Source organism: Cibotium barometz, chromosome 26 (genome assembly GCF_041138505.1).
Source record: "Cibotium barometz isolate CiBa-2024 chromosome 26, ASM4113850v1, whole genome shotgun sequence".
In the NCBI taxonomy this organism is placed as follows: domain Eukaryota; kingdom Viridiplantae; phylum Streptophyta; class Polypodiopsida; order Cyatheales; family Cibotiaceae; genus Cibotium; species Cibotium barometz.
Window position 1 is genome coordinate 52,902,496 of NC_141071.1, and position 23,218 is coordinate 52,925,713.

The following is a 23,218-nucleotide window of genomic DNA, read 5'->3' on the forward strand; positions in this document are numbered from 1 at the left end:
TGCTTGTCCATTGGATTTTGAATTTACATGTTCTAGTAACTTAGACATTTTCAAATAAAAAAAGGGGGGGGGGGGGAGAGATTCTTCAGTAACTTAGACAATTTCCCCCCAAAAAAAAAAAAAAAAAGCACGAACTTTCTGACTAAAAAGCCGAAAAACACAGAGATGCTCCAAGCACATCGACATACGGTTTCCAGAGATTAGCTCTAATTAATCAAGGATAATCTGTATCTGAGAAGCATTTGTATAATTACATGAGATTCAAGAAAGTTTTAACGATTATTTTCTCAAGCACGTGAGCTTCTCGTGCTTTTGAGTTGTAGAGTTCAGAAGGCTGGTGAAGGCGAAGCAGAAGACGATATTACCATATTGATGAAGAAATGTGCAGGTGGTGGCAATTATACCATATTGATGAAGAAGAGTAGTGTCAGTACAGGCGATGCAGGTGGTGATGGAGTCTTCCGAAGGCGGCTGCTTGCTGGTGAAGGCGATGCGGCATATTGCCAATATAAAGTGGACGCTACAGGTGCAGGGGACAATTAGACTTGGTGAAGAAGTGTGTAGCTAGGTGTTGGTTGATGAAGAGTACTTAATGGGGTGGTGAAGAAGTAGGCGCTGCTCGTGTACGTCTTACTACTACTCATGCTATTCCTAAGTTTCATTACATATTACGTCTAGGGCTGTGAATAATAATTCTCGACGGCCTTCTCTTGAGGAGCACTCGAGGAGGGACCGCCATTTCAAGGAGGAATTGGCCTTGCTTCTCGCTCATGTCCAGCGACGTAGTACAAGGCGGAGGCAGCAGCTCGAACTTCAGGACGAGCTTCCCGATGGCCAGCAGGAGCACGGGCAACGCCATGGCTATGCCTGGGCACTGCCTTCTGCCCGAACCAAAAGGCAAGAACTTGAAGCTGTTACCTTTCATCTCCACGCTCTCCTCCTCTCCCAAGAACCTCTCTGGGTTGAACTCCTCTGGCCTGCTCCACCACTCCGGGTTGTTTGCCAGCCACCAAGCGTTAACGATCACCTTGCTTCTTGCCGGAATGTCGTAGCCTCCAAGTTTGGCCGGCTTGAGGTTCATGTGGGGCACTATCAACGGCACGATAGTGTGCAGCCTCATGGTCTCCTTGAGCACTGCGTGCAGGTAGGGCAGCTTGCAGTCTAGTGGCCATGCAGCAGTCTCATGTGTAGCTGGATATAGCTGTCCTTCGGAACCATGCAGTACAGCGCTGCAAAGCTCCTCGTAGAGCTTGGCTTGGATGTGGGGGTTGCTGGCGAGCTCAGCAATGGCCCACTCGATTGTGGATAGCATTGTAGGCATCCCTAGTTTGCAAAATCATCAGGTCGGTAAGACTAGCTAGACAAATTAACTGCAGGTACTCCTCGTACAATATGGACGTCAAAAATTCACGCTTACATCCACACGTACTCACCAGCTGCATTGAGATTTTCTAGTATGTAGAGTATGTTTTGCTCTTGCATTTCTCCATGCTCCACGGCAGCAAGCAGATGCTCGATGCCAAATGCCTCTTTCTCTTCAAGTGAGCTCCTTTGCTTCCTGCAATTGGCATCACGTACCAGCAAACACGAATATTCATGAATCATGTTAATCTAATTGGACGTCGTTGATCGCGATTAAATCAGCTCACTTGTATTCGGAGATGAAATGCTTGAATATCTGCTCACGGCCCTCCTTCACTCTGCGGCACGTCTGGAGATAGCCTCGCACCAAGGGATAGAAGATGGCATGGAAGTCGCCATAGTTGTAGTCAAGGTTTTGCACCAGGCGGCCGCGCTCATCGTTCAGCCTCTTCATCTCTCTGTAGAGTGGGTCGTCCTCGCTGGCGAACCTCCTGCCGAACGCCACCAAGTAGAGGTTGTTGTACATCATGAGCTGCAGCTGGCCGCGCAATTCCACGCCCTCTGTAAAGGCCTCCGCGCGCCCTTCCAGGCGCTCCGTCATGATGTCCGCCTCGGCCGCCCACAAGGGCCTCCACCTCCGCACGGCTTGGCTTGTGAAGAAGGGCAGCGTCACTATGCGCCGCGCCTTCCTCCAGTGCTCCCCGTACTCCGCGAAGGCCAGATCTTGTCCGGCGCCCGTGAAGATGTCGAAAACCACGTTGGACGCTCGCGAGCCGAAGATCACACCGTGCGTGTGAAGCATGTCCCTGGCAAGCTCGGGGGAGTGCAGCACCACCAGGTTGCGCCTCCCCATGTTCAAGAGAAAGATGTCACCGTACTTCTAGGCGAGCTTGGCCATGCTCTTTCCGGTTATGCGATCGCCTACTTGAAGCCAGTGACCAAACAAGGGGACGTTTAAAGGACCCGGTGGTAAGCAAACTGCACTGCGTTTTCTCCATTGCTGCAACAGCAGCCACACACTCACAGCAGCTAGCGCAAGGACGAGGAGCTGCAAGTAACCGGCCAAGTCCACCGCTTCTTCCTCAAATTCGAATCTAGCGCACGTACTGATCGAGAACCCCATTGCTCTGCCGCCCTCTGATCGATCTGTCATGAAAGATCAACCTGCAGCTGGTACCTAAAGCTCTCTGCTACTACTAATATTTAGTAGGCCAAGGATACATTTCAGCCGCCCGTGTTTGTCTTTATCGAAGCTGTGTCCTAGTCGACCAACAATTGAATCTACCACATCACAGGACGTGACCATCACTGCACGTTTCGTACTGAGGAAAGTAATAATAAAGCCCTCGGAAAAACAAAAAACCTTCGATTCAGTAACTTCAATTACCTACATTTGTTTTGGAGACTAACTAGAATCTCCATTTTGTCTTTTCTTTTAATCACAACTTCCCAATCTTCTCCATAGAAGAAGGATTCCAAGGCGATGGCTCTCGTGAAAATACGTGAATATAAAGTGAAGAAGAAGAAGAAGATGGACCTTACACGACAAGAAATCTCGAACCACCACTTTTTATGCAACCACGCTTTCACTAAGGTTGCTTTTTAACACTTTTCAAGCAAGGTTGTTTTTTATCACTTTTTATGCAACCACGCTTTCAGTAAGGTTGCTTTTTAACACTTTTCAAGCAAGGTTGTTTTTTATCACTTTGAGAAGTTAGCTGTATCCATCATCACTATGAACACTATTTTGCCCTTGCCACACTATTCGCCCACTTTTTGCCAGTATCTCATTTTACCATGTGTAAAAAGGGAGAGTTAAAGAGTGAAAGACAAGCTCTATTCTTATTTCATACTTAAATTTTAGTGTAAAGAGAGAGCAGTGTTGTAGAGAGACCGCTTATTACAGGCTTGATGAAAACATATCTCTCTATCATCATTGTTTAAAAATAGAACACCCCATCATTATATATGAGATGCATCTATTCGAGGATATAATAAGTGAGCACACCTCACCACACATCTCCACCAATGAAAAAAAAAAAGTAAAAGTAATAATCATTTCTATTTTTAAAAAATCAATTCTAGATACATGCATACACTTCTAGATACACTTGCATGCACTCATGCACTCATATACACAAACCCGTACAGACACATGTAAGCATACACATACATAGTTGTACACTTGCATATGCACATGGATATACACACGACTACGCACAACACAAATACACGTGTGTACACACACTTGAATGTACACACATACACGCATGCATGTATACATGCACACCTAGCGCTTGTGCACACATACACATACATGCATACATCCACACACACAGACACATAATCCATGCACACAATCTCTTTGCATACGTGCACACACACATTGTCTTGCGTACATACACACAGAGGTGTACACGTACACATGCATATGTATAGGCACACATTGTCTTGCATACATACACACAGAGACACGTACACGTGCATATGTATAGGCACACATACCGTGCATGCGCACATGTGATTGTCGGCACACACAGTCATAGTGTTGTTAAGCAGTTTTTGTGAGCACAAAATAATACCAGGGATGAATGTAGAGAATCATAGAATAAAGGCAATATCATGGTTTTTGTATACAATAAACCACTTGCTATGGGGGTGTAGTTAGGATGCATTTTTTAGCCATGTGAACATCATTCTTGTATATATAGCATGATGTAATTGCATTTTTAGGGGAATAAGGGAATAAGATGATATTGTTTTCTTGATCCATCTTGTATATTGGGGAAGGTTCAATTGTAATAATCCCATGAACACAAATGATGATGGTGATATACTAATAAGGGTGGTGGCACATAATATGATGGGGGTTTTCAATTGGACAAGGTGCTAAATTATCGATGGCCCATCTTCCTCTACACCTATTGCAAGCATGGACAAAACATATGTGTGAATACTTATGAATTTCAAAGGTTTTGAAGCTTGGGGTTTTAACCTTTAAAAAACAAAAGGGAAAAAATGAATTATTAGGTGGTAAAGCATCAACTTTTGGCGCATCAACGATTGGAGGAAAAAGAATAGCTGTGCACTAAAGAGAAAAGGATGGTGGAGAAGAAAGAGAGCTGGCCACCATCAACTAAAAGAGGTTGTTCCTGGTTGTTGCATGGCGCGACTAAAAAGGCACCACAAGTGCAACGCCAAAACTGGAAAAGCACGCATGGGAAGGGTATGGTAGAAGATGAAAGCTATAGGGCAGATGAAGCATATAAAAGCATACGAATACAAGGGAAACCCACGAGAGCCAGGGACTGTGGTGATCGGGGTTTTTTTAGTGTTTTGATCTCTTGTTTTATTGGCTGCTTAGCCATGACAACGACATTCTGCAAGAGGCAACACCGGTTTCTAGTGTTTGTTTTTCGTTGATGGCTAGTTAGCCGCTGAAGCCAAGAGCATACAGAAGGCCGCCCGGCTGTAAGCCTGTGAAGGAACCAACTATGCAGAAGAGGTTGATACTAGTGTTGGTCTTTCTTACATATCTTGAGCGATGGATAGTTAAGCGTCACTGAAGCCGAGTGTGCGAGGCGATGTCACTTTTGGGTTTGTTTTCTTATTATTCTTGTTGAAGAATACTTTGGTGCCGATAGACTACGCATGGAGGAGGCACGAAGGCTCACCGCTTTGGGTTTTTTTCCTCCCTTTTTGTTCTTATGGATGGCAACTCTATCTACGTAGCCGACTCATTGCATATACGTGGGTATTTCTGGGTTTATAACCTTGTTATTTTTCTTGAAGGCTAGTCAGCCTGTATGGGGTGCGGGGGGGGTCATTGTGAGTTTGCGCCATTATTGTAATCCTGGGTTTAAAAGGAGTTGGATGTATTAAGAAACTAGAGAATTTCTCTCATATCAATTGAGAGTTTCACACATTGGGAGTGTTTGTGTCACAACCACTACTTGATCATGATTCTATCGTTGGTGTTAGGCCTTGAGATAACCCAAAGTAAGTGCCTTGGGTTTCCATTTTTTGTGATACTATCTTTCCAAACTGATTATACGAAAAGTTCATTCTGTTGGAAGTTCCTTACTCACTACAAATCAACCAAGTTGAATCCCACTTACCTGAGAAGGTATACCATATAGAACTTTGTGATGAGGAAGCTATCTTCTAAATAATTATCATTGTAGTAATCCAGTCACAATACATTCATTGAATAAGAGTGATCTCTTGTTTTCTACTCAATACCATAGTGTTGTGCATGTGGTGTATCTTGCGGTCCAACTAATTCAACCAAATGGTTTTTTAAGTTCTATAAACATACAACGACAAGGGGAAAAAATGCTATGGAGGTTACCCGTATTATCCAGTTTTGTAACATTTGTTTTGGTGCCCCCACTGAGGAGTCTTCTTGGGAATTGAGGTGACTAGGAGAAAAGACTCAAAGACAAGTGTGTGTGTGTGTGTGTGTGTGTGTGTGTGTGTGTGTGTGTGGTTCAAAAATAGCTCAAGATTTTCCAAAATTTCTTGGGTTACCGAATGAAGATGCAGGCCGTTTATTAAGAAGTTGGAATTTAAAACTTTGATGAAGGATAGGGAGACTGCATAAGTTTTGCTACAAATCTTGGCTTATTGTCTTAAAGGAGAGGCTAAGACAAGGATGCAAGTATTTGTTCAAAATTTATGAAGTACGCACATTCCTCCTTGTGAGCCTGAATATACAAAGAAGTGAAAGCTGCTCTTTTTAGCTCAATATGCTAGGGAAAGAGATCGTAGTGGGATTTGGAGAGAACTTTGTAACTATCAGAAAGCATCTAATTAAGAGGTGGATCAGTATATGATTTGGTTTGCTGAATTATGGACCAACAAGAGACTTGCCTTGCATCCTAAAGTTCCATCCGAAATGATAAAGGAGAGATTTGTGGCTAGACTTAAGCTAGAACTAAATAATCCTCTCCGTTTTGATGAAGCTGTCCGGTTTGCTCAAGAAAAAGAGTGGAAAATGAAGAGACTCGGGCAATTAAGGTTGTAGGAAGATCCAACAAATAGGCATGTCATCAATGAAGTCATTCCTATTGCCAAAGAAGAACTAACTCCTCCTCAATTAAAAGGGAGGGATGATTCCTTGAAAGAGGAATTACATGAAGCTTTTGAACTAATGAAAAACATGAGTCTTAATATGGTTGATGGTGCAGGTAGAGGATGAGGAAGGGGACCAATTGGTGGAAAAGGAGTTGGAGCTCAATCAAATCAAAATGGGCAAGCTCCATGGTAAGGAGGAAGGATCGTGGAATATATCTTAATATGGTTGATGGTGCAGGTAGAGAATGAGGAAGGGGACCAATTGGTGGAAAAGGAGTTGGAGCTCAATCAAATCAAAATGGGCAAGCTCCATGGTAAGGAGGAAGGATCGTGGAATATATCCAATGAGTGTACAATGCTTTAATTGTGGTGAATGGAGACATTACAATACATACTGTGATAAACCTTACCACTTGGGAGGAGATATGTTTTCTTTTCCTCATAACTTGAACAACAGAACAAATTACTTTGGTATAGAGATTAAAGATCTTTCTCAACCCATCAGAAAGGGAAAGGTAAAGCAGTAAGCCTTATCGGTGTGGAAGAAGAACCAAAAATGATGCCTATAGCAAAGAGAACTAGAGCTTCTATCAATGGAGAGGCTGAGCCTAGCTCAAAGGAAGAGAAGCAAGAGATGACAAAACAGTCAAAGAAGAAAGCAAGGAAACCAAGAAGACATTTCAAAGTGACAAACCTGCCTTTGGGAAGGAACAAGAAGATTATGACTTGGTGAAAGATCTGGCTCAACAAAAAGCTGATATCACTTTTGGTAAAATGATGGGTATGTGGCCAAAGCTGAAGAGGGAATGGAAACGAGAGGTGAATCACAACAAAAAAGCTACTTTTCAAAACCACTAAAGGGAGTAATGTCTATAGAAGAACTGCCTAATATATGTCCATCTGTTGAAGCTTAGCATCAAGGTGTGGGTTTGGGGGACTGTGATAAGCCCAGAGTGTTGCCGATAACTTTTGTTCCCGCTTGTCCTTGCGGCTTACCACTACAGTCTTTGTCAAGATAGTACATAGGATCTTATTTGTGTTTTCGGCCTGGCCATTGGCTTGGAGGTAGTAGGGAGAGGATTTTTAGTGTGTGACCAAGATTTCTGGTAACAAGAATTGTATAACTTCAAGAGGGCACCCAATATAGTTCGACTTTAGAAGAGCATTTGGAACACTTACGAAAAGTTTTTCAGTTACTATGCGAGAATGCACTTTACGCGAAAGAAAGTAAGTGCGAATTTCTCAAGGATGGCATACAATACCTAGGTCGTCATGTAATTTTTGCAGACGGAATTGCTATGGATGCTAGTAAGGTTGATGCTATTATGCGATGGCCAACACCTCGAAGTAAGGAAGAACTTCAAATCTTCTTGGGAATGGCAGGATTTTATCGCAAATATGTGAACGGTTATGCAAAGATTGCCGCTCCCATGACTGATCAATTGAAAGGTGCGGCAATTACCTTTCAATGGCGTGAGGAGCAACAACATAGCTTTGATAAGCTTAAAGTTGCTTTGGCTACGGCTCCCATTTTGGCAATTGTGGATCCTCAAAAACCATTTGTGATTGAAATGGATGCCAGTGCTAAGGCACTGGGTGCGGTTCTCATTCAAGATGGTCATCATGTTGCCTATGAGAGCAAGAAGCTCAATCGTGCTCAACAAAACTACTCAGCTTACGAGCGTGAGCTCTTTGCCATCATATATGCCTTACGAAAATGGCGACATTACTTATATGGTGCGCAATTCGAGATTGTTTTTGATCACGAAAGCATAAAGTGGTTTATGAACCAAACAGATTTGCAAGGTCGAAAGGCCAGATGGGCTGAGATCCTTCAGGAGTATGATTGCAAGCTACGCTATCGCAAAGGACGTTACAATATTGTAGCTGATGCTTTGAGTCGTATGCCAGAGATTAATTCGCTGATATTCACAAAGTTGAAAAGCGAATTGTTAGAATCTTTACGAGGCAAATGCAAGCAGGATTCAACATACTCAAAGGTGTGGAATCATGTTCAAATGAGGGGTCCCTCTCACTCAAACGGTAGTGTTCCCAGTTCTTCCACACATGGTTCTTCTTTATCATAAGATGAACTGCAGCGATGGAAAAACTTTTCCATCAATGATGGATACTTACTCCACAAGGGGAGAGTTTATGTTCCATTGGACTTAGACACTATGCGCCAAATTCTTTTTGAGTGTCATGATAGTCCAAGTGCAGGTCATGCGGGCATTCACAAAACGTATGCTCTCGTAAGAAAGCATTTCTATTGGCCTGGACTTCACAAGGATGTTACTGACTATGTTCTGCAGTGTCAGAAGTGTCAAGTGAACAAAGCAGAACATCTTAAAGCTGGCGGGCTACTGCATCCATTAGAGATTCCCGACGGAAAGTGGGAAAGTATCTCTATGGATTTTATAACGGGCTTACCCACAACGAATCGTGGACATGATGCCATTTGGGTAATCGTAGATCGATTAACCAAGCTTTGTAGGTTTGTGCCTACTAAGAAAACAGTTACAACTCCAGAATTGGGACGCCTTTTCGTGGAGAATGTGTACCGACTTTATGGCTTACCGTCCAATATTGTCAGTGATCGCGATCGCAAGTTTAACAGCCATTTTTGGCGAGTAGTATTCAGTAAGTTGGGTACTATGTTGAACCTTAGTACAGCTGATCATCCGCAGACAGATGGTCAGACTGAACGGGTTAATCAAGTGCTGGCAGATATGCTAAGGGCATATGTCAGTAAAAAACAATCTGATTGGGAGTCTTATTTGCCTATTCTTGAGTTTGCTTACAATAGTGCAAAGCATGTATCGACAGGCTTTAGCCCTTTCATGTTGATGTATGGTTTTCAGCCACGTTCACCAGTGTCGGTGGGACTGGTGAATGAGAAAATCAGTCAGGTTAAGGATTTTATCCAAGACCATATGGATATGTTGCGCCTTGCACGATTAAATGTTCGTCAAGCGCAAGATCATTACAAGAAGTTTGTGGACCAGAAACATAGGCCACTTCACTTTCAAGAAGGTGATTGGGTGTTTTTGAAGATACCAGAAAACTCCACCAGTTTAAAAACGGGTCCCGTACCAAAATTGTCGCCCCGATTTTGTGGACCGTTTAAGATACTCAAGAAAGTGGGCCCAGTAGCCTATAAACTTGAGTTACCAGCACATTCCAAGGTTCATCCCATCTTTCACGTAAGCCGTTTGAGGAAACGCCTTATGGGTCATGAAAGGCCGGTGGATGATTCTTTCTTGGTAGAATATGTGGAACCTCCAATACTGCCTCATGAACCAGAAAGAGTATTGGATTACCACATGTTACGTACCACCAAGTTCGGAAACAAGCTCTTATCAAGTGGAAGGACCGTCCAGAGGAAGGCTCCACTTGGAAAAACATTAGTGTGATGAGGAAACATTTCCCCACTTTTGTTTTCGAGGACGAAAACTCTTTTCGAAGGGGGGAGTAATGTTAGGACTATGGTCCTACGGAAGTCGAACCCTAGCATAAGTTAATAGCTTTCGGAGTCTCGAGAGCATTATTAGTGCTAGCGGGGTTCAGGGGTTAATGGGCGTTAGGGTTTGGTCGATGTGTGTACACTTCTAAGTTAGCACGGCTCTTAAGTAAGATGGGCGGCCGGGCTAGGAGGTGTGGACACAGGCCAGGGTTTTGGTATAAAACCCAACGAGAAACCCTAACTCGTCATTATATGGTTGGAAGGTGAACCGACTTCCACCCTCTCTTCTTCTCCACGCCTTGGCTATGGCAGCTTGAGGAAAACGCAGCTGTAGCGGAGGCGTTACAGCCACCTTACATAGGATGAATATGATTCTCATTACAACGAGGTTTGGAAGCTCTCTTTGAAAGGGTGCAAGATGAAGGATGGATTATTATTTTTAGAGGCCATGCTTGGCAAAACATGGCAAGCAAGTACATTCCTAAAACCATAATCTCTTTGTTTTTTCCAAACTAAGTTTCACTTGTGTTAATTTTGTCGTGTTTTAGGATCGTGTTACTGCAAATGGTATGCATGTGCAAGTAGAATGTGATGGAAATGTGAGAGAAGAGGGTGAAGCTCCAAGGGACGATAATAATTAGAATACGTGAGATTCAATTATAGGTCACCTTAGAAGTCCAAATAAATAAAATAATTTTGGCATGGATTTCTCAAGAAATTCACGGTCGTAAAAAAACCTTGGTTTTTCATGCCATTTTTTAAAATCCTTTTGTATTAAAATCACTTCTTGTGATCTTAGATGATTCATGTGGACATTTCACTATCATTTACTATCCTCACTTGATGAAAATATTTTGGCGTGAATTTCTTAAGAAATTCATGGTAAACTTAGGGCATACACAGCAGCCACCATGAAAAACTCTAGTTTTTTATGCTAGAATCTCATAAGGATAAGAGGATAATATTTTCTATTTTTGGCCAGGTAATCTCACAAATCACGGTGTGATTTTCAAGATATCTTATCATCATAAAAATCTTTAATTTTTCACCACATGAAAAACTTGTAGGTATGAAAAACCAAAAATTGACTGAGATTTTGATTTTGATGATCCAAATCTCAACTTTGAGTATTCAAAAAGTGTAGTTTGAGAGTTCTAACTATGGTTAAGATAATCAATTCGCACACTGGTTTTTCATATTTTTGTAGCAAAAAATAATCAATTTTCACTAAAATTGACTAATCTCACCCACTTGGTAAAGAAATTTGACATTAAGCTCTTATAATAAAACATAAAACTCTTAATCATGCACTTACACATACGATCCGATTGAAAATTAAAAATTTTAAATGCCAAATTTCCTACATCACAAATATGGTACATATGGCATGTCCCAAACTGAGATAGGTAGATAGTGCGATAATAAAATGTTAATAAATTTCTTGTTTTAACTCCAATTCCTTCCCCACTTTCCACACAAGGAAGGCATGTAATGGAGATCTTAACTTGATTTATTGAGTAATTTTTGCATGTAATTTCTATTTAAAATTAATTATTATATGTTTTGAAAGTATATAAAAGGGTAGTTTTCTTGTATTTTATATCAAAAAATTTATATTATTACTTGATTGAATGATCCAAGGGTAGAAAATTATGAGGACAATGTAACCATATGGTCAAACTTTGTTCTTAATGGTTAGATTTTTTGAGATCTCCATTGGAAATTTACTTCAAAGTCTTAGAGTAACTGAACATAATTAGTAAATTACTTATAAAACATTATTTTTACATTATTATGTAATAATTTTATGTGAGAAAGTAGTGCTAATCATGGTGAATCTATAGAAAAAATTTTGGTTTAATTTGAGTAAGAAAAGGTCTATTCTCATCCAGTTTATGTGAAAATAGCTCTACTTGAGTAGTTTCTTCTCTTCCAAGCCTAAACCCAAGTCTTACTAGGGTTGGTAAAGTAGGTTAGGTAATGTATCAAACCTAGGTGGAGACCCTAAGGTGGCTATGCATGTTTGACATGTCACCTACACATGGTATCAATGTGCTAACTCACTATGCTACCTCATCATCATTGACATGGCATGCCACCTCATCACATTGATGACATGGCATGTCACCTCATTATTAATGACATGGCATGCCACCTCATTAGATTCCATATCACATGCAATAACACATCATCAATGAGGGAGAGATGCCACCTCATTCAAATTACCACATCATTAGTCTATGCCATCAAATTATCCACCATGGATATATCACATCATCTTGAGTTGGCGCCACTTGTCACACACGTGTATGCCATGTCATCTCACACATTTTGGCTTGAGGCTGTCATGTGTGCTGCATATGTACTCAACAGGTGTCCCACTAAGGCCTTGCAATCTGTTACTCCATAATACGAAGCTTGGCATGGCAGGAAGCCTTCTATTGGTCACTTGTGTGTCTTTGGTTGCTTGGCCTATGCTTTAGTGCCTGTGCAACAATGTAGAAAATTGGATGATAAGGCTGTCAAATGCATTTTTGTTGGTTAGAGTGCTAAGAGCAAGGGTTACAGATTGTATCATCTGCAGTAGTCAAAGCGTATCTTGATTAGTCGAGATGTTGTTTTTGTGGAAGATGCTATGCAGCCTTTGTTATCATGTACCAAAGAGACAGGTGTGAGCTCACGGGATGTATTTGATACGTTGTTGCCTCTGTTTACAGGTGGAAATTCAAATGTAAGTCCTAATGAGGTAAATGCTCAGCCTATGCAGATTTCAAACAACATCATAGATCAGCCTATTTCTGATGCAAATTTACAGGATGTAATTTATGAGAATAGGGTTGAAAATGAGCAGGCTAGAGGTATGCCTAAATGGCTGGTGCAAACCTTGCGTGATAGTAAAATTGATGCACCTATTTCTAGTCGTACTCGTTCAAGTTTTCAGCATGCCTCTTATGCATCAGATTGTTATGCTTTGGCTGTGTCTTGTATGTGTGAAGAGGAAGAACCTCTTTCATTTGATGAGGCACAAAAATCAAAAAATTGGTTGGCTGCAATGCAAAGTGAATATGATGCGATAATGAAGAATGGTACATGGTCTTTGTGTGATTTGCCTATTGGTAAGAAGGCCATTAGATGTAAATGGGTTTTTAAGTTGAAATGAAAGCCAGATGGCAATGTTGATCGCTATAAGGCTAGACTTGTTGCAAAGGGTTATGCTCAAGAAAAGGGCATTGATTTTGATGAGACCTTTGCTCCCACTTGTCGTATGACTACCATTCGTAGTATTTGTGCATTGGCAGCTCATAATGGTTGGAATAATGTACATCAATTGGACATAAAGATTGCGTTCTTGAATGGAGATTTGCATGAGGAGGTGTATGTAATGCAGCCTCGTGGTTTTGTTCAAAGAGGGTAGAAAAACAAAGTGTGCAGGTTGAAAAAGGCTTTATATGGTTTAAAGCAAGCTCCACGAGCTTGGTATGAAAAGATACATGCATATTTGACTACACATGGTTTTCAGAATAGTCCAATAGAAAGCACTTTGTCTGTTAAAGTGTGGATGATGTACATCTAATCATTGCTCTCTATGTCGATGACATGCTTCTCACAGGACCAAATGAGAGTCATATTGCTGATTTTAAGGCTGATTTGAATGCCTCTTTTGAGATGTCAGATTTGGAGCATTTGTATCATTATTTGGTTATACAATTTAAGCAGTGTGATGGAGGTATTACTTTGTGTCAGACAAAGTATATTAAGACATTGTTGCAGAGATTTGGCCTTGAAGACTGCAAGCCTATTGCTACTCCAATGGAGACAGGTTTGAAGTTGAGTCTTCATGATGCTGGAGATCACTTTGATATCACACTCTATCAGATAGCTGTTGGTTGCCTCATTTATGTATGCATTACGAGGCCGGACATTCAGTTTGTAGTCTCACAGGTGAGCAGGTTTATGCATAGCCCAAGGTCTCAGCACTGGAAGGCAGTTAAACGCATCTTTCACTACTTGAGTGGCACCATACATCTTGGGTTGTTTTATCCCAAGGGAGAATCATTGCCGCCAGATTTACATGCCTTTTTGGACTCAGATTGGGCTGGCTGCTATGACAGAAGAGTGTCCACAAGTGGTTTTTGTTTCATGCTCAGTAGTAGCTCATGCATATCTTGGTTGAGCAAGAAGCAACCTACTGTGGCCACTTCTAGTTGTGAAGCTGAGTACAGGGCAGCTTTCACAGCTACGGTTGAGTGTGTGTGGCTCAGACGGCTTATGGCTGACTTGGGTGTTGGACAGGAGCCTGCTACCTCTATCTACACTGACAGTCAGAGTGCATTGACAGTTGCGAGAAACCCAGTTTTTCATGCTCGCACAAAGCACATTGAGGTGCATTATCACTATGTCAGGAAGAGACTCTCAGCAAGAGAGATCAGCTTGGCCTATGTGCCAACACAAGACAACCTTGCTAATCTTTTCACAAAGGCGCTTCCTCGTGAGAAGTTCGAAGCTTTCCGCAAAGCTTTGGGTTTGCTTCCCTTTGTGGACTGATCTACTTCGGGCATGGCACTTCCCTATACATGAGTGCCAGCTCTCGTTCACACCATCACTCTCCCAGGGGGGATTTGTTGCCATACATATAGGCAATGATGTGTGTGAACACACTTAGAACCGTCGGGGTACTTTTTCCCTCTTTAGGAGATTTTTTCCTCTTGCTTGTATATACGCCCATCATTCTAGGGCTAACTTATCTTTGTACATTGACACAATCTAATACATTGTGTGTTGTGTGCATTCTTGCTTCTTCTTCTCCAAGCTTTGTGTGCTTTCCTGCAACCCTAATTCCAACATAGATTAAGTAATTTATTATTTTATAGTTTAAAAAATATATTTTCTGTTTGCTTGTTAAAAAAGATTTTATTTACTTATAGACTTATTATTTAAAAATCTTTTTTTTTTTGAAAAAAAGTATTAGATCAAAATCCTCCCCATTTTAAAAATCTAACTAAAGATATCATATAGATTTAATTAAAAAGATATGTTTATTAATCCATAATCATCCAATTGAATAAGGAAAATCTTATCTCATGAACTAGAATATCTTATCTATTAATCCATAATCATCCAATTGAATAAGAAAAATCTTATTTTATGAATTAGAATATCCAATACAATGCAAGATAAGATTGTGCTATTTCCTATAAATGCACATGCTTCTATGCTCATTTCATTTAGTCGTAGCTTGTGGTGTCTAGTCTTCATAGCATTTTGTAGAGAATAGGCTCACAAAGTTGTAGGAGTAATAAATCTGATAAGAAATATGTCCCAACCAAACATAGTTTCAAGGGTAGAAACTGCTCAAGAAACAGTTCAACGAGCAATTTAGTGTTCCTATTATCTCGTGGACCACACAAAGTAGCAGAATGCATAGTTTGGAATGCTTCCATGTCCACTGTCACTGACACCTTGCTACCCATATGTGAACGATGTGGAATTGATCACATATTCCAAGATTACCCAAGGCAAGTTGCTTCACTCTAATTTGTCTTACAAAATATAACTCTTAATAGCTTAAGTGTGCAAAACGGGCAATTGTCCACGGTACCCTTCAATGTGCTTACACGCTTACAAGCCAAGATATGAGATACAGTAAAAAAGAATGCAAAAAAAAAAATCAAAATGGGTAGAAGAGCATGATTTAAAGTAGAAACCAAAAAAGAAAGCAAAACCTTCTAAACCCAAGAAAAACAAGGGGCAACAAACTATCAAAACCAAAGCTAAAATAAAGGACAGGGAAGAAGAGCCTATGGAGGACATAAATCCCAAAGAGCTAAAAGCTATACATGATGCTGAAGCATCCACCTCAAAGGCTACCACACAAACCACAACACCCACATGTGCAACATAGGATACAAAAGCCCGAAAGAAAGTTTGTTCTAGTCACATGGGCAAACCTAATGAAAACCTGACGATCCAAAGAAAGTTGAAAGATGATACAAGTTCTAGTACAACACTTAGTGAGGATGAAACAAGTTCTCATTTGTCACTAGATGCACCTCATAGACCAATCAAGAAACTAGAACCCACCCAACCACCCCAAACTAAAAATCATGATCAAATGACATATGTGGAATGCAAAAAACAAGCTCAGGAGAGCATGCTTAGCATTGTTGAGTGTCATATCGGATCACCGGTTGTAATTGAACCTCATAATGTCAAACCTAAAAAAATAACCCAAATACAAAAACCATAGGATTATGTCTTCCCCTTCTAAGAGGAAGACACACTCCCTACAGAAATGAACTCATTAAACCATGAAGAGTCATTAGAGACACATTGCACAAATGATGCGGTTGAAAAAACACATGAGGAATTCAATGAATCCCTTACAAAATTAAAGCAGTCTCTTCTCTCATGGGTGGCGAAGCCAGCATAGCATCAGCACTTGCACCTTTAAAGGCTAAACATGAGTTATACCAAGACATAAAGAGCTACGAATATTAGAGGACCAAGTGTGCCATTGTACACATTGGGAACTATTGAAAAAGATGAAGGCTAAGAAGAGGATGAAAGTGAATGGGAACTATTGAAAAAGATGAAGGCTAAGAAGAGGATGAAAGTGAATGGGAATATGAAACCGAAAACGGGATCTAAAGTTAAAACAAGAATTGATATATCCATGGTTCCACTTGAAGATTCTATCATGGTATGGTTAGATTTCCCCATGGGCCATGATGTTAAGTGCAAACGCACATTGATTAGCCCTCAAGCTAGTCATAACATCATGACAATAGACACTTGGGTGTCCTTGGGAAACCTAAAATCGTCCCTAAAGACAATGATCTTGCAAGAGGTGCCAATGGACAAAACATTGAAGTTCTAGGTTACTTTAGCTATGCTACTCAAAAAATCGATGGAAATGTGGAATTTAGATTCCATGTTACCCCATATCCTCTTGATTATGATGTCATCTTGGGTGGAACTTGGGTAAGTGACTTGTTGTATTCAATTGATGAATCCATGCAAATAGTCACCTTGAACACTCCCTGCAAGCATTGTGAAATTGCTATTACGAGACGAAGAGATCTTGGAGGAGCTGGAACTTCCTACATATCTTACTGAGAATATCCAAAGAATTATGGTTGGGTTAGAACTTTCCACTAATCTCACCACAATTCAAGCATAGCTTTATCCAACATGAGAACACAATCTCATGACCCTCGAGTTATGGGAATTGTTAGGTCAACCAACACTTACGGCTTATCGTGATAGAATTCCATTCACACAAGACTTAAACATGCCATGTTTGGGGTACTTTGAACATATAATGTATATTGAAACTAACCCCGTGACTTGCAAGTTTTTTGTGATTGAGTATGTGTTAGAAGCAGATTTGATATTAGGGCATAAATGGACTATTGTTGCCCAAGCACCATTGTGCTTTGCTAGTGATAAGGTAATCATTGATGGTCAATGACACAAAGTTGACAATACCATATTTCCGAAAAAAGGATTTGACCCTAATGGATTTCTATGATGTTGAATGCAAAAAGTTGCAAGCCTCTTCCACGAAAGCCCCTCTACACAATGACCTATGATCTGCATCAATGATTGACTTCAAAAAAGCATCTACCCCCTCAACTCCATCCTCGCCAGCAAAGTCCAATGCCACAACCTTGCAATCCACATCTATTCCTAAAGAAGTTCCCCAAGCACAACCATCTAACAAGGAACTCCAGGGAAAAGCTCTAGAGCCAACACCTCTTCATCGACCACCATCACCACAGGAGAAGGATGCATGCTCAAAAGCCTCATCATCAACAACCACTCTATAAGAGACTCCAGCCTCATTGTCAACAATGCCCATGAGTCTCAAACTCGTAACCTTAGTGCCAACCAATGTCAAGGAGGGCCCAAAACCTTCCACTATAACCAGAAAGAAAACTCCACCAAGACAACCAAAATCAAGGTATCTTAATGGTATCAAAATGTGGGTGGAAAAGCAGTTACTTGTAGCTCAAGGCTACTACGAAGGCACCAATCCAATTTGGGTGCCTCGATCATCAAAGTCTCTTCCTCAACACTCAGAGGCCAAGGAAAAATAAAAGTACTCCATAACACCATTCCCAAAAGCCTATGCGAGTTCCTCAAAGAACTCCAACATCTCAACAAGTGTGGGTACCAAAAAGCTTACTACAACCACAAGGGTACTACTAAGGAAATACCAAAGCTTGGATTCCCAAGTGCATCAAAAAGTTTCCCAAAAAGTCCCCTAAGCCTGCACAAAGATAGAAACCTCAACACCAAAAGCATCAGCCACACCAACTTATAATGTTTATCAAATATGGGTGCCTATGCACGTGCTTCAACAACAAGGATACTACGATGGTAATCCCGTCATATGGTTGCCAAAATCGAACAAAGTGAAGATAGCCTCACCACTGACTTCAACCCCAATAGCTTCACCTAAAGTTTGACACAAGAATGGAAACCTAAGTAACACCAAGCAAGCCACCTAAAGTTTGACACAAGAATGGAAACCTAAGCAACACCAAGCAAGCCACTCAATAAATACACGAGAGTTTATGTATTTATTTAAATCCAATGGCAACCAACTAGAATCTATACCTACCGCCTCAACAACAATTGAGCCACAAATTCAAGATTCAATTCCCACATCTGCAAAACGGAGACTTATAAGCAAATCAAAGACAAAATCACAATGCTCTTTTCACTCCTCTGGATGAGAAGCATAAGTGTAGAAGCTATGCGACAGACATAAGAACCTATTCTCTCAATAAAGAGGGAGAGTAGACACAAGAACCTGTTGCTAGCAAGGTGGTAGCTTTAAAAAAAAGACACAAACACAAGGGAGTCACACACATATGGCCTACCTAAAAATAGTATAATATCACAAGCAACTCCCAATGATCTTCAATAGCCAATACATTTTTGTTAAGCTTATGGCTTACTATTCTTTTGGCTAAGTTAATGTAGTAGCAACTCCATGAGTACATATCAATACGCATGCATTGGAGGACATTTGCACACCAAAGCCTCACCATCGACAACTTTCTAGGTGCATCTCTAGATTGGGGGGCTATGGTGAGCGAAAGCCTAGTCAATGGTACAACCCATAGCCTAGAACTGTCTTTCAAATTGCAAACCTCTCCAAACATAACCCTTCAAGACACATAACCCTCCAAACATAACCCTTCAAGACACATAACTCTCCAAACATAACCCTTCAAGACACATGGGTCTCTAATCCTTCGTGAAGATATCTATCTAAGCCTTGCAAGTCAACATAATTCTTTCAAGCCTCACCAATAAGTGGCTACTTTAATAAAAGCAGCTCAGTGAGTGGCTCACCACCAATAAGTGGCTACTTTAACAAGAGCAGCTCAATAAGTGGCTCAACATAATTCTTTTAAGCCTCACCAATAAGTGGCTACTTTAACAAGAGCAGCTCAATAAGAGTCTATGTGACTAAATTCTTGTACTTCATGTATATTTGCTTCATAAGAGCTCTTAAATATACATAAAAGTATAAAAAGAACATAAAAGTATAAAAAGAACATGGGAAGAAGCATGCAGGAATAGGTCCTACTCATAAGAGCTCTTTTTGTACATAAAAGTATAAAAAGAACATGGGAAGAAGCATGCAGGAATAGGTCCTACTCATAAGATTTGACAAAAATCCTACCACAAAAAGAGACGTCATCGAAGGCCAATTTATTCAAATGATAAATGTTGCTTCAATGAATCAAATGAGGAACTGAGAATCACAATCTAGTTCTAATGAATTTGTCTATGTTTCTTCGGATCCTCCTTCTCTTCTCCGCAATTATTAACATCTCTTAGTTTCCCAACTAACACAAATCCCATGTAGCTCTGCTTATGTTTGCCAAAAAATAAAGTGAGCAAAAAATATTAACTTAAAAAAAAAGTCTCACTAAGATATAAAAATGCAATCATCCCCACACCCACCCCATTAGGAATCTTCGCTAACCTCTAACCTTTTCATTTACTAACTAGCCTTTCTTATTCCTTCCGGAGGAACAACGACCATTGAATGTCACTCGACATCAAAAGCCATCAACAAAGCTTGCCAATTCTCCTCACACAAAGGTCTTCAACGCGATCACGCGACGAGGACGCGATCGGCATCACAAAGGGGGTAATGGTAGCCAATTCCTAGGGTTAACAAGAGCTACTACTATTATCTTATATCAAGGAGTCAAGGTAGATACACCAAAAGGTCATACATCCAAGATATGAGGCAATGGTGTCCAAATCTACAACTTGGATGGGTGCCTGTAATGGTTCTATATGTAATACTTCTTATGGCGATTTTCGCTTCAAGAGCATGGTGGCAATAAGCTAGGATGAAGTCTCACGTGATGTACTTCATGGATATACTATGGGAGTAGTCATTGTAATAGCATTAGGCCTCTTATGAGCCTAAAGTTCCCGATCAGCCACAGTTTAAGTGAGTGTGAACACTTATGGCCATGTATATAAGTGAATATCTCGCATAATACAAAGAACTCTCCCATTGTGCAATAGAGTCTTGCTCTTGCTAATCCTCTTGCTAATATCTCTCTCTAATGCATGCTAGTGAGTGTGTGTGAGTGATGTGAGTTGAGAGGATGGACGAGTACATGTAGTGGAATGTGACGGTGTGACAACGCTCACGGGAGACGCGGTGGAATTGCTTCTCAAGGAGTTGTAAAGCTTGAAGACCTCAAGGGTTACGAGCTCAGCCATTGCAAAGATCCTCACAATTGTTACAATTCATGAGGTAATCTCTTGTTGGATGTGTTTCAAAGGGATTTAGGGTGAGCCATAACACGATGTTGATGCAAAAAGGGTCTAAGCAGTCATACATGAGGCTAGTCTTTTACATCATAGCAGGTGAGGTTGAGAAAGCCTGGCATGAAGTTGAACTACTAGTCTAGACACTAGTATATGCTACCAAGAAGTAAAAGTCTTATATGATCTATATGCTACTAGTCTAGACACTAGTATATGCTACCAAGAAGTTAAAGTCTTATATGATCTATAGACCTTTTATCGTGCTTACCTCTTGTAACCTTCTTCCACATGTAATGAAGTATCTTGGGGATAACCCAAAAGTTCAAAAGTGGATCATGGCATTGCAGGAATATAATATGAGCTTTATTAAAGAAAATGTGAGATCCCATATGGTTGATATGTTAACCTACAAAGAGGTGCAGGTAAAGCCTAAACCAGTGAAGGACATTGAAAAGCAGGTGGTTCCAGACCATAGGTTACATGAGGAGCTACAGGATGTAGATGGGACTCTCTATTTTGATGGGGCTTTAAAGAGAAGTCTGGGTAAAGGGGGTGCTAGGTTTGTCTTTATAAGCAAACAAGGCAAAGAGTTATGGATTGGCAGCCAAGAGATTCAGGTTAGAAGTAGTAATGAGGATGAGTATGCAAGCCTTAATTTGGGTCTAGAAGAGTGCAGATAGAGGAAGGTTAGAAAATTGGTTATAAAAGGGGACTCTCTACTGGTTTATAAGAAAAGAACAAGGAACTTGGAAAGTAAACAAAGATGAAATGAAGTCTTGGTTTTTCAAAGTGAGGAAGCTCTTAAGTTGTTTCCAAGCCTTCCAAATATGCCATGTATCCAAGGAGAGCAACATGAGAGCCCATGAGCTGGCTGAGTAGGTTTTTTCTAAGGAATTGCATGTTGTGACAGTCTAAGAACCACTATATCAGGGTAGAGAGACCCTTTATGAAGAAGAGCAAGTTTTTTTGAATGACAGGTTTTGTAAGGAGAGAGCTAGATGCTTCAAAGAGAAGAGTAGTTGACAAAAGAGCATTAAAGTATTTATTGATTGGAGACACACTGTATCATAAGGGGTATGATGGTGTTCTGAGAATAGTATTGTTTCAAGAGAAGATTCTAGATTGTTTGAAAGCTTTTCATGAGGAGGGTTGTGGTGGCCACTATGGGATTGACATTACAAAGAGGAAGGTATTGACATCAAAGGTTATGTGGCTAAGCATGAATAGAGATATCCACCATTGGTGTAGGAGTTTCCCTGAATTTCAAGCTTTTTAAAAGAAGATCTTAGTTCCTGGACCCCTACATCATATCATGAGTTATGGGGCTTTTGAGAAGTGGGGAATAGATGTAATAGACCACTCAACAAAAACCTTATCCATAGATGACCTTTCTCTAAACCTTAACAAAATTAGAAAATAAGGGTTATTAAACCTGCAAGGAAGGAGCACTAGAGGACTCAAAGGAGTCAGAAGAATTAAGGTTAGTTCTCCTTGGCAGCAATGCCAAAAATGTTATGGATTATTCTCATTCTAACAAGAACTCTACCATTCTAGCAATCTATGGGGGAAGCGATTTTTTCTCCTTGTTGTCACCATCAAGAAGTTGCTTCACCTCCTTGGACTCATCTCTCTCACTCTTTCTCACTCTCTCACAACAAATAAGAGGCACATGAACCAAGATTCATGCACTCTACTCTTAACTCTCACCTCTCTCACTCTTTCTCACTCTGTCACACAAGAGGCACATGAACCAAGATTCATGCACTCTACTCTTAACTTTCTCTCTCTCTCTCTCTCTCTCTCTCTCTCTCTCTCTCTCTCTCTCTCACACACACACACACACACACACAAGACAAGAGCAAGTAGACAAGAAAAACTTAATCGACACAAAGGGGGATTGTCTTTTTCATTATAAGAAAGTCACTTATATACAACTAGCCCTTATTCACACTTGGGTGCCCAAACTTAACCCTAATCTAATAATCTTGGTCATTTTCCAACTTTTCTCATAATATATACAATGTTTATAGTGCCCTTTATATAACACTTATTCTACTTTTCCTATGTGTAGTAGTAGTAGGGAGTGTCTTTGTTAAGCGTATAATGGGGTTAAGAAATTATCTCAAGATTTATAATTAAGAACGAAACATCACTCGCCAAAAACCAAAGAGTACATGCAAGAAAGGAATGCTTTGGGATATACAAGCTACCTTCTAATAGGTTCATTTTTACAAAATACATTTTATGTAAAAATTGTTCTTCTTATCTTTCCCTTCTCATGTAATAAAAGGTTATTTACTACTAATCTAATGTTGTATGCTAATTTTTTATCATCTTGGTTTGATCTTATAGGGCCTCCTTCTATATTTCAAGTGAAGACTTATAAGCCTCATAAGGTAAGAGATATCTCTCTTTTATCTTGGGTGTTTTTTTTTTAAAAAAAAATTATTTGTTTTAGGGATTTATGTGAGGCTTAGCCTCATGCATGAGGCTCATGTATTAAGC

General features: G+C 40.4%; 1 protein-coding gene across 1 annotated transcript; it reads right to left on the reverse strand.

Annotated features, from left to right (window-relative positions):
- Positions 1-327: 327 nt before the first annotated feature.
- Positions 328-2,563, reverse strand: LOC147624085 (trans-cinnamate 4-monooxygenase-like). The gene is made up of 3 exons (XM_086820946.1): positions 1,650-2,563; positions 1,434-1,558; positions 328-1,323 (listed from the first exon to the last, which is right to left on the reverse strand). The coding sequence occupies exons 1-3, from the start codon at positions 2,213-2,215 to the stop codon at positions 662-664; spliced, it is 1,353 nt and encodes a 450-aa protein (XP_086677072.1). The 5' UTR covers positions 2,216-2,563; the 3' UTR covers positions 328-661.
- Positions 2,564-23,218: the final 20,655 nt, after the last annotated feature.